Source organism: Dermacentor variabilis, unplaced genomic scaffold (assembly GCF_050947875.1).
Source record: "Dermacentor variabilis isolate Ectoservices unplaced genomic scaffold, ASM5094787v1 scaffold_13, whole genome shotgun sequence".
Classification (NCBI taxonomy): Eukaryota; Metazoa; Arthropoda; class Arachnida; order Ixodida; family Ixodidae; genus Dermacentor; species Dermacentor variabilis.
The window spans coordinates 16,988,379-17,000,491 of record NW_027460291.1 but is presented as its reverse complement, the minus strand read 5'-3'; the positions used below and the strand labels follow the sequence as shown (position 1 = coordinate 17,000,491).

General features: G+C 46.9%; 1 protein-coding gene across 1 annotated transcript; it reads right to left on the bottom strand.

Annotated features, from left to right (window-relative positions):
- Positions 1–6,298: 6,298 nt before the first annotated feature.
- LOC142566595 (uncharacterized) lies at positions 6,299–11,635 on the bottom strand. Its single transcript, XM_075677437.1, has 2 exons — positions 10,966–11,635; positions 6,299–7,527 (listed from the first exon to the last, which is right to left on the bottom strand). The coding sequence occupies exons 1-2, from the start codon at positions 11,251–11,253 to the stop codon at positions 6,421–6,423; spliced, it is 1,395 nt and encodes a 464-aa protein (XP_075533552.1). The 5' UTR covers positions 11,254–11,635; the 3' UTR covers positions 6,299–6,420.
- Between the last annotated feature and the right edge of the window lie 478 nt (positions 11,636–12,113).

Below are 12,113 nucleotides of genomic sequence, written 5' to 3'. Positions count from 1 at the left end.
GTGCTCGCCGCGGCCAGTCCGTGAACCCCGCGGCCGGTTTGTGTGTGTGAAGGGGTTTGCTTGAGTTTTCGCGTAGAAGAATTACGTTTTCTGGTATAGTCAAATTACAATCCCAGAGCTATCATGTCATATCTGTAGAATACATTGTTGCGCCAAAAAAGGAAAATAAAGACTTGAGAAGGAAGAGTACGAAAAGACAGATTGAGCGCTCAATCTGTCTTTTCGTACTCTTCCTTCTCAAGTCTTTATTTTCCTTTTCTGGCGCAACAATGTATTCTTCAGATCCCAACCAACTCGCCCAGCAACAAGTTCTACTTATATCTGTAGGCTGTGCATGTCGTAGTTTGCGATTTTTCTGCGTATTTTAGTTTGAGAAATTCAATAAGTTCAGACAGTGCCTTGCACCATATAGAAGCCCTGGGTACAAGTGGGTGTGAAATCTTTTTGCCGATGCGACAGCGGACGCGGGATTTCCTGCGACACGGGCTCCCTAACGCTATCGCGTTGTAGACAATCCGCAGCGGCGCGCGCCAGTTCACGCTTCGCATGGTTGTGCCCGTCGAAGCCGCCACAGCGCCAGTCGTAGCAGGGCTACCTCGCGGCTACTCTCGGATATCGCCGGCGCGCAAGGAGGAAGCGAGGAAACATGTACTGAATAAAAAAAAACTTGAATAACACGATAAAATATGAATAACGCGAATAACACACGGCATGAAAACCGGCAAGTTCGGTGCAGTCTTGTTTGCTTGCCCTAACGAGGCAATCACTGCATCAGTACGAACTCGACAGGCGCACCCGAACGCTTTCTGCTTTCCTTTGTTCCACATCGAAACGCAGTTTTGTGTAGACGGGTTGACCTCCGTGCTTTCCATCCGGAAATAGGACCGAGCAGAACAATAAAATACGCAGAAGGGTCGTGAACGGCACTGTTATGCTGTTATCGCAGGTCCGCAGCGGAGCCAGACATGAAGCATACTATCGCGTGGCTGACGGCAACAAAACCAGTACCCAACCGATCAAGCTTGCTGTGCAGGAAGTCCTTTCTGTTTAAAGCCGCCATATTACAGCGTCCTTTTTCAAGTGCCTCCGGAAACTTCTACAGCCGAATGCACTCCACACAAACACAAACTCATGTCTCCATGAACATCGATCGCAGGGCTCTTGCATGAGCAGCTTCGTCGTTCGCTGGTTGTTGCCGCAGCCGAAGCCAGCACAGTATGGCTCAGAGGAAGGACCCTTGTAAATACCGCTTACCCGTTGCCGTTAGAAGACGTCTAACGCAAATAGCTCAGCAGATGTGGCAAGAATACGTTTCAGAACATAGAAACATGCCAACGTGAATTGCAACAGCCGCCATTTCAGCCCCTCTTCCGCTGTCCCCACGAGAAGGCACCAGCTGGGGACTATTCTGTATATGTACATCTTGTGGACATGTCCATTTCGTCTGCTGCTTAATTGCTGATTGACTATGGACGCCTGTCTGCTTTAGATGCATGCCCCAGCCCAGCCGATGAGAACTCCGGCAGCAGACGAAATTGACATGTTGTAAGAGTATGGGCAGGGCATGTAAAAAGTTGTAGCTTGCCCATGCCGTGTTCCGACTCATCCACCCTAAAGACGCTGTTGAAGGGAGGAACTCGTTCTCATCGAGAACGAAGAGTACTGCGTTTATTTACAATATCTACACGAAGAGTGGTGGACGTTACATCCCATCAGTCCAGCATGAGTGAAGTGAAGCATACCGAGGGGCCGAGAAAGGTCTGCTTAAAAACACCTTGTCCTCCCTAGATCCCTAGACCAGGGAAACTGCCGTCCAACCTTCGTCTAATCGAAGCGTCCAAAGTCGTCGAGGGACTCGCGTTGAGGGCCAGTATTCACATACTCACTCCAGCATTTTTGTTCACTGCAGACGCAGGGAGGAGGGGGGATCTTCGTAGACAGGGGTTGTCACGCTTGACTCAAGCTGGCGCGTCTTGGTTACTGGGACGACCCCGCAGTTAGCTGGAGCTTTTTGCTCCAGCTAACTGCGGAGTTTCTTGCTCCCGTTGCTCCGTGAAGGCGACAATGAAGCAACAAACAATACTCGGCCATCCAAACCTGCCTCGCCTTGCTGGCGCCGCTAGTCTGTCCGTGGGAGACGCATTTGTTAATGCATGGAGAGCATATCTGCGTTTCCGTGTACATGAATCGGCGAATTAGAGTTGAAATTGAGCACCAACATGAAATCAAGTGCTTCTAAAGCAGAAACAAAGCGCCTTTGCTATATATCGGTCGCTCGCAAATAAAAATAAATAAATAAACTAAAAGAACACAGTCGTTCTCCTTCGGGGGAAGGAAGTTTTCAAAAATGCGAAATCAGATCTAACGTTAATATCTAACAGTTTTGTTATGTTTTGATGACAAAACAATAAATTAATAATCGCCCCTTGGAAATAAAGATTGGTCTAGTACATCATTTATTTTTGCTCCGATTAGGTGAGTGTTTCGGTTGTTTTGCTGCGTTATTTGAGAAATATGGTATCAAAAGCAATATTTTTACAATGAAAAACATTCGTACCTCGTCAAACTATCTTTCAATAGTTTCGCAAGGAATATATATATTGCGTTGGGATAGAATTTTGTTGGTACGATCATTACAGTCTTTGGAAGAACGTGACACAAGTTATACCGAGGATAACAAGAAGCGTTCCATAAGAGGGGAGGGCACAGAAGCTATCTGAAGTATCTCCTACTCTGATGTCGTATCTAATGAAGCAGCGGCAGACGCCTCACAGCAAATATCGATCCGGGAGAGGCTTTATGCTTGCGATACATACGGGATGTTTAATCGCATCGTTAAGATTTATCTTTACAAATCACTTATGACACGTTGCACAATTAGGTGTCCTGAATTCCACTGTTTGAGTTATTCACAGAGGGAGACATTATTTGCATGAACAATCAAACTAATAATGCTTATCATGAAATTTTTTTGTTACTTAGCTTTTAAACTACTTCCTTTACGCCACGTGTTCATATTTACGAAGTGTAGCCAGTTAATTTTACGGCTATATTCACTAGCAACGAATTCTCAGTAGGACATCAGTGTTGAGGTTCGCGTTCCGAAAGTTTGCAACAACATGCAATGCTGCTGCAGTACCTTCCGAGCCTCAATGCGTAAAAAAGCGTTTTTTTGTTGTTTGTGTGTGTGATTTTTGTTCAAATTCTGGCGTTTTAAGTGCCGAAACGATGATGTGATTGTGGGGCACGCCGTATAGTGGGGGATTCCGGATTAAGTTTGACCATCCGGGGCTTTTTGAACGTGCAGATAAGCGTGCACGCTACACGCATGTTTTCGTATTTCTTCCCCGTCGAAATGCGGCTGCCGCGGCCGGGATTCGTGCTTTTTTTTTCAAGAAGTGAACCAACAGTGCATTTTCACCGCAAGTTTGACTGCGCTGGTCTCAAAGATGGTGCTATACTCTCAAAATTTCGTCAGAAGCGGACTAGCCTGGTGAAATCGCTGGCTTGAGTGCGTGCGTTGCAGTATATCTGCTCAAGTAATTAGTTGAATACTGATTCAATTCAGTTATGTTAATAGTGAAGTATACGCGAATTGGTTTTCCGTTCAATGCATACATCTCCGAGTACTTCAGCGCAATAAGTAGATTTTTGCCGACCTCCACAGGCGATTTAAAAATCTGTATTTCTGTCAACGTTAAAATAAAACATGCAGTAGTATAATGCCGTGTTATTCCTCTACGGCATTGCCTTCTGTGGGTATTCGACATACGAGCACACGGGCCTCGAATCTCTGTTTAAAACAATGAGGAAAAGAACCGCGGCTTCAGATGGGACGTGAGACGAAGTAGTGGACGCGACAGGCGGTGTCTGGGTTACGTGAAACACGCCGCCCAAATTTCCAAGCACTGAAGCAGCGCGATCACGCTATCATTTGTGTGTTCTTCTCCTCGCTTATAATTTCTGAAGGGTCGCGGGTTCGATCCCCAGGGGCACCGTTGGGGCGACTGGCTCTTCCTAGGCAGTGTGACGCATCGGAAGCTGATCACAAGGACGCAACCATTCCAGGACGGCGGAATGGAAAGGCGAGGCACAGCAAACCGAGATTCAAGCGATTGCGTTCAACCTTAACGATGATAAATGGTCCATATGGACTTTGGAGAAATGGACGAATGGGGGTTTTACACTCGGAGCGTTGAACAGAGCTGGTCGCTTTTTAAAAATAAATTTAATGAATTGGTGCAAAAATACATACCCCTGCGAGTTGTCCGGTGTAACCATCGAGCAGCGTGGTTTAATGCATCGCTAACACGTATCTTGAACAGGAAGAAGCGGCTGTTTCGCCAAACTAAAAAAAAAACGGCACACAAGTGATAGCTGGCGTGCGTATCAGCAGCTTGCTTCACTGTTTAAAAACGCAGTCAAAGAAGCTAAACGCGTTTTCTTTTACAGTACACCTCCATCTCTGCTGACTGAAAGTACTAAAAAATTTTGGAAAACTGTCAATGGTTCCCAATGTAACACAATACCGTTAACTGATGGAGATGGTGCTGTTTCTCAGCAAGAAGAATGTTCTTCTACACTCAATGAAGTGTTTTCGAAATCATTTTTGCATAACGTGTTGCCCTGTGCTTCTCTACCTGAAGTTGTTAAGATCAATTTTCCTTAGATGGAGCCCTTGTTAATTGATTAGGATGTTGTCGTGAACTTGATTCGTAAATTAAAAATTTCGTCATCGTCAGGATAGACGATATCAATTCTAAGTTTTTGAAAAATACCGAACTGTACTCATCCATAATTTTGTGCAACATCCTTTCGCAATGTACCCTGTCGTTCTCATTACCAAATGCTTTTAAAGTCGGCAAGGTGGTTCCATTATTTAAGTCTGGCGACGTGAATTCGCCTTTAAATTACAGGCCGATTTCTCTAACAAGTGTGAGTCCTCAAACCCTTGCTTTTTCTCATTTATATTAATGATTTTCCTAACTGTGTAGCGTCCTCCATAAGGTTATTTGCTGACGAATGTGTCATTTTCAGAGTAATATCATCAAATTCTGACACTCTAAAACTACAATCTGATCTAGACAAGGTAACTAACTGGTGCGACACTTGGAAAATGCGACTTAACAGCCAAAAGTGCAAACTTATGAGGGTTTCCCGCAATACTGCTTCGTCTAACCTATCCAACTATCACTTGAAGAACTGTGTACTCGAAGAAGTCAGTTCCTATATATACTTAGGCGTCCACATTGCATCTAATTTTTCCTGGCAAGCACACATAAACCACATCACTAACAATTCTAACCGTACGCTTGGTTACCTCCGTCGCAATTTCTCTACGGCACCCGCTAACTTAAAGCTACTTCTATACAAAACACTAATACGTCCTAAGCTTGAGTATGCCTCTTCTGTATGGGAGCCTGGTTTGGATTACTTAACAAATGCAATAGGGTCAATACAACATCGCAGCCCACGCTTCATTCTTACTATTTTCGGACATCAAGCGTAACATCTATGAAGGCTACTCTAAACCTCCCTCTCCTCTCATCCCGTAGGAAGGTAGCACGCTTATCACTGCTTCAAATGATTAATTATTACAATCCGGAATCAAAAACTGAACTTTTGTCCGAACCTGCATACACATAATCGCGTGCTTACCATCGCCATAAATTGGGCGTTCCACGTTGTCGCACGAACCAGTTTTTTATTCATTTATTCCTAAAACTACCAATGAATGGAATCATCTGCCGCCCTCAATTGTTAACATAACCGATACGTCTGCTTTTAGAACTACTATTGAAGAATGCATTTGTTAATCCGCACTTTCAATTTTTAAAAAAATATTATTATACCCTGTTATCTGCACATGCTCTGTATTTTGTTACGCTCCCTTCTGCAACGCCTTCGGGCCTTGAAGGTACATTAAATAAATAAATAAATAAATAAATAAATAAATAAATAAATAAATAAATAAATGCGATGCATTAACATTGGGCATGCATTTCGGACACGGCACAATGCGTGGTACTACCTGGTAGTATCAGGTAGTACCTGGTAGTAGTACCTGGTAGTATCAAACACGAACGTCGCCTTGAAATCAATCGCTTTAACTGCCCCACGGCAATAATCGAGAGAAAAGTATCGGAGTGAACGTCTTAAGGTGAGAAACCACTCGAGGAGCACAAGATTTCGCAACAAAAGCTGTATTAGCACAAGAAATAAACAATATGAACGGCCAGTCGAGTAAGAAAAACAATAGGTTGACAGTTACAAAGGATAGCAAATTAAAAAAAAGAAATTTCGCAGAGCCCACTTTATTTATAACAAAGGAGATCAAAAAATCGTTAAGCTCATGTGACACATTTTATGAAGTGGCGAGGAGGATTCTCCGGTGCAGTGCACATTCTGCGACGACGAACGTTAGGGTGCTCCTCTGATCCTACCGTGCACTTCTTTATCGCTGAGCGAGATACGGAACGCCATCTTTCCGTCTCGGAGGCAGCCGTCATTTTCCAGCGAAGCAATGTCTATAGTAAATTCGAGATGGAAGTGTGGCAATGAGAGATCATCGCGCTTGCAGAAACAAGGCTTGCGACCGCAAGTCAGCCAACGTAGATGGAATGGTACTGTATTCGCCGCGTACACTCTACAGAAAGGCGGCGAACACTTGGAGTCCACCAGCGTCCCGTTAAACTGGATCTCCACAATGAGGAAAGATGCAAGAGTAGCGCCGTTCTTCGAAACGGCAATTCTAAAGTACGTGTCCCTCATGTGCCACACCGTAATTTCGGCAAACTGTTTTAAGCCTCCCCGCCATTCAATAATTTCCTCGCAGTTTTTTAGGGTCAGCAGATATTCCACGCACTGAATTTTTTTAATTGAAGCGGGTGTCAACAGCGCACTAGTCAAATGGCGAACGTCATCGTACAAAGTCTCACAACGGGCAATGACACGGCTGGAATCAGGCTTCGGGGAAGTTTGCCGCCAGTTTTCCAGGTGCGCTAAACCTTCTAACTTTCGAAGTATCAGATCCTGTCCCGAGCGCAACGACAGCGACCTCGTCGTGCTGGCTTGCTCCAATGGATTTTGCTGAGACGTCCGCTGGCGCGACACGGTCGATGAAATCATGGCGGCCATTTGATCCATCTCGGCCTTTAAATTGTGCTCGCATGCTCTGACCTCGCGAGTGATCTCGGCGAACCTGGCTTCCTGGTTTCTGGCTTGCTCCGTGAGCTCATTCAACTGACTCTGAATCACTGGCAGCAGCTGGTCGTGGTTGAGGCATCCCAACATGGCCTTCACATCTGCAAGGGTCAATGCTGTATGCTCCGAGGACTCCGTGATCGCGGTAGAAACACCGGCACTGCATCCGGTCGCGTAGTGCGTTGCCAGGTCGCTGTGCTGGACTCCCTCGCCGCATCGCAAACATTCCACGGTGTGAAATGTGCATTCGTTCTCGTAGTGTTCCAGCATGCGGTCCAAGGTGCCCGTGTACTGGCAGCCGTGCGCTTCGTTCCAGCAGTATACCTTAAGAGGAAATCAAATAAACAAACCAGACATTACGATTTTTTGGACGACAAAACATTTTTACTAAAGGCCCGTTGCATCCCTGTCCCCAACTTTTAGAACGTACAGGGTCGTCCACTCTTAGGGTGAACACGGCTCACCGTGGCCGCGCTCCGCAGGGCGCCATTGCATCCGGCGCGGCGGCGCATCGAAGCGAAGCGGCGCATGCGCACACGCACCTCGGGGAGGCGCTTCGCGTCGTCTGCTACAGCTCTGGAGCTCTGGCTTTGCTGCAAAGCACACTTCGCTGGACCCGCAGGTGACTGAGTGCCAGAGGCGGCGTCGCTGGAAGGCGCACTTCACCAACTGGAGCATCTTCCAGCTGGTTCGGTCTACAGCTTGTGAACAGCCTGCTTAACCAATATACATTACCAGAAACGACCTTCTCACCACATAAATCATTTTGTTTTTTATAAGGGATGAGGGTAAAAACACAGTCATTTTGTCGCGCTCTTTATTAGGCTAGGGCGTAGAGGTGACGCATGATAGTCGTGTCAGAGACGTCGTCCAACCTGAGGCTGTTGTTAATTTGCTCATGTACTGCTCACTTGCTCAACAATGCCCATGTATTCAGCTTCAGTGGTCACTGTTTGCCGAACTTTACGGGGAGCATCCCGCAAAATTCCTCCATCCTTCTTGTAAGCCTGGACGATTCTATTCACAGTTTTCAGTGGCCCTTTTGCCACCTCGGATATAACGCGTTGAGAATGGTTTTGTAGGCACAGATCTACAATGCGTCATCTTTCTTTTTTCCGGTACCCGCGAAGTGACTACTTTCGGAAAGTGCACCGGGGAGATGAAATTATCCTGCACTGTGACAGCGTTTTTATCGCCGCAGTGCCATGACAACCAGTAACCGAACAAAATGCAATTCATCATGCAAGTCGACAGAAATGCGTTTAAAGGAAACACCTCTGGTGTCTTTCGATTTGACGAGTCATCCCAGAATCTTTAACTCGTGAGCGGCCGGTCACTCAGTTGAGCAGCCGTCGGCTGCACCGCATGATCATATTAAGCTAAGATGGGGCATACCGTGACCTAAGCAAAAAAATAAGGGGGGGGGGGGGGAGGCTCGGCGGTAGATCGGGCTGACGCCCTTGGTCAGCTAAAATGTAGACTGGCCCGACCGCAGCAATCTGGCTTGGCTTTTACAAATGGCGAGCCCGTTTGACGACCACCGGCATCCTGTCGGCAGGCGACACCGGGCCGGCCTCGTGACCGCCGGTTTAATTATCGTGGCCGCGTTAGTCCAACCCACGGACCGGCCACTTCCCCACGACGCCAACAGCATCACTTGGCTGCATTTGGGTTTTACCCACTCTGCCCAACCCCCCTCGTACCCCCTAAAAAAAGAAGAAAAAAAGGAAAGAAATCAATTCCTCCTACTCTCCAAATTTATCCGATGCCCACCTCTATGACGTAACGCAGAGGCAATGTGTCGCTTCGTACCGTATACCGCGCAATTAACAAATTACATGCTAGTGAGAATACGCATATGGCCTATTCCGAGGAAGTACTGAAATGAAATAGAAGCGAATAATGACTTAATTACCCGGCAAGACGTAACTTAAGCTAGCAAACAGACACGTAGATTATAGATTTTTCCCTCCAATTACGTATTCAAAACGGACAGAAACAGCATTCGCATGCGGCGTGCATCGACTCCAAGGAGAAAAAAAACAAACAACAACAACCAAAAAAACGTCGGCGCCACATGCTTTACTTCACCTAATCAATGTAATCAAATAAGTGACCGACGATTCTTCTAAATGAGAATGCGACTTCTCGCGTCAGGTAGCCGTCAAAGGACCGGCACCGCTTCGGGGATTTTGCCCAAACTGTGACAACAAAAATTAATTTTGTTTTTTTATAGAATGTAGAAAGATGAAAAGGGGGAGTGAAGACAAATCAGTTGATATGTCGGGGAGGGTACTTTTCTACATCGCGTGTAGCGCTCCATGCCCTCCTACGAGCGACATTAACGTGCCAATAAGCGAGTCGCGAAGCAGCGGATATCGCGTCTTAGTTGCGGTGGAAGTAACATTATTGCCATCCTTAATGGTAAAATCCATGGCAAACATGATGATGCGTGATTGATAAATCGCTCTCTAACTTGCTGCGAAATTTATTGCGGGTTTCGGTCGTTTTCTTAAGTCAATTAAGCGAATTCGTTCCAGCATCAAGACATGCGCGAAACGGCTCGCTAGGCTTATCACGTGATGACTCCCACCAAGAAGAGCCCGCCTAATAGGTCTCTCGGTATGCACTGCACCAAGTGCTGTGAGAGTAAAATAAAATAGCCCCAGCCTAATAAAGAGCGCGAAAAAACGACTGTATTTTTACCCTCATGACTTACAAAAAGCATGCTAACTGATTTATGTGGCGAGAAGGTCGTTTCTGGTAATGTATGTTGACTAAGCAGGCTGTTCACAAGCTGTAGACCGGACCAGTTGGAAAATGCTCCAGTTAGTGAAGTGCGCCTTCCCGCGACGCCGCCTCTGGCACTCAGTAACCTGTCGGTCCAGCGAAGCGTGCTTTGCAGCAAAGCCTGTGCTCCAGCGCTGTAGCAGACGACGCGAAGCGCCTCCCCGAGGTACGTGTGCGCATGCGCCCCGCGGAGCGCGGCCACGGTAAGCCGTGTTCACCCTAAGAGTTGACGACCCTGTACCTTTACATGAAGTCCGGTGTGAAGCAGTGTATACGCCATGCTCAAAATCAACCAGCAGTGTCTGCTGCTGTCTAAACATTAAAGATGGATCAAACGCGAATACTAGGTCAAAGTGAATCACCTAATTATGCTTCTTGATAGCAAGACAGCTGCTCTCAGACAAGAGTCAGCCTTGATAAGCGAGAATCGGGGAAGGAATACGCCCACACTTTAAGTATTCTAGTGAACTTATTTTGCAGTGAGCCCAACTTCGTTTTCTGATATTTCAGTGCGAATTTCAAGGGAAAGGAGAATAATGTTTGAATAGAAAGTGATTAACTATCACTGAATTATCACTGAATGCTCACTGAAGTGATTAATTATCACCAGTTTCCCTTTGAATTTAGCGCTGAAACGACGACTCCAAAACGTCAGTGTAACGTCGCACACATCAAAGTTTTTTTTTTTATTTCTCTCTTATCTGTGACACTAAGAAATAAGTAGATACTGATTTCCAACAGAATATTTCACATGAGCCTAGAGTGAGTGTGTTGTTCTATTGTGTTAGTTGTGATAGACGCTAAAAAGTAAAATTTAGTCAGGGTGAATTTGTGTACTACTGTTCAGCAATAGTAAAAGGGACACTAATCGTTAGACGTGCAGATATGCCGCTGCGAAATTATGCGAATACTAATGCATAATTCCCCCTCCCCCTTTCAAAAAGTAACAGAAATTGTTTCTTTCCGGCTCACCTTCACGGCGTTTGCTTTCCTGGTAGGGAATTCATAACTGACGCACTCCGATTCTTCGAATGCCTCTCGATCCAATGGACACCGGCCAACTTCGAGGCTGCCTGCGTGGCAAGATTGGCACAGAGCGTGCGAGCACGGCAACAGCACCGTCCGTTTCGGGATCATGCGGCAGAGACCGCACACACGTGAACTGGGAACCTCGTCGACGAACCGCGTAGGTCGCCAGTTGACGCCGGCGACGACGTGGTCGCGAAAACGGTGCACTCGTCCCTGTCCACAATCCGGCATGGCGTCGTCTTCGGGCACGAATCCTACGTTCGCGAAAGAGCGTGGTGGCTTTCTTTACCGAGCTTTCTTTACAGTTCGCCCAGATAAGCGTCAACGAGAGATAACATGAGCCCTGCACGCACTGTCGCGTAGAATGGGGAACACTTGTCGCACCTTAACCTTCGTAACGCGGCGAGGAACGATTGCTTCGTTATCGTCGGCGACAGCCGTCCCATACATCCACCGCCGCATCCGCAGCAGCGGATGCTTATTCACTGGGCTTGTTCCGTCCTCACGTGCACTCGGCCGCAACGCACATTGCAGAGCACGCGAACGCGTGGCGAAACGGCCCTCCTTGCCTTCTGGAGTCGCAACGCTGTCGTCGAGACCGACTGCTGCGCCCATGCGCGTTCCTCCGTGACGGGAAGGCGTGCATGTTTCCGCGCTTCCTCCTTGCGCGCCGCCGGCAACGGGGTACATGTGCCCCTCCTACGATTGGCGCTGTGGCGGCTTGGAACGGGACGACTTCGATGACGCAACGGAAATGAAGGGCGCGGTCGAAGATCTTTGTTCGATACGCGTTCAGTTCGGTTGCTGCAACGTCACAAAGTGGCAGTATGCAAAATTTCTGAGAACGGGGCGGAGAGAGCAGCCAATCGGCAAGCGGTGCTGTCTGCTTCCACACAGTTTACTACAAGACGAAATGTTTGTCGTCTTCTAATGAATCAAACTTTTGTCTAAAAAATGTATTCTTTTTTCAAGCTTAAGTACGTTTTCAAATAGTAGTACGTGTGAATACTACAATTTATAACTATTAGTTTCTCTGCGTCGTCCCTTGGTGGTGTCGCACACAGCGAGGAGAAAAAGGAAAAAGAAACGAC

Bases quoted from the DNA above. Each gene is read 5' to 3' on its own strand.
- LOC142566595 (XM_075677437.1), bottom strand. From the start codon at position 11,253: ATGCCGGATTGTGGACAGGGACGAGTGCACCGTTTTCGCGACCACGTC. The intron at 7,528-10,965 runs GTGAGCCGGAAA...TTTCCTCTTAAG, and splicing joins GGAAAGCAAACGCCGTGAAG to GTATACTGCTGGAACGAAGC.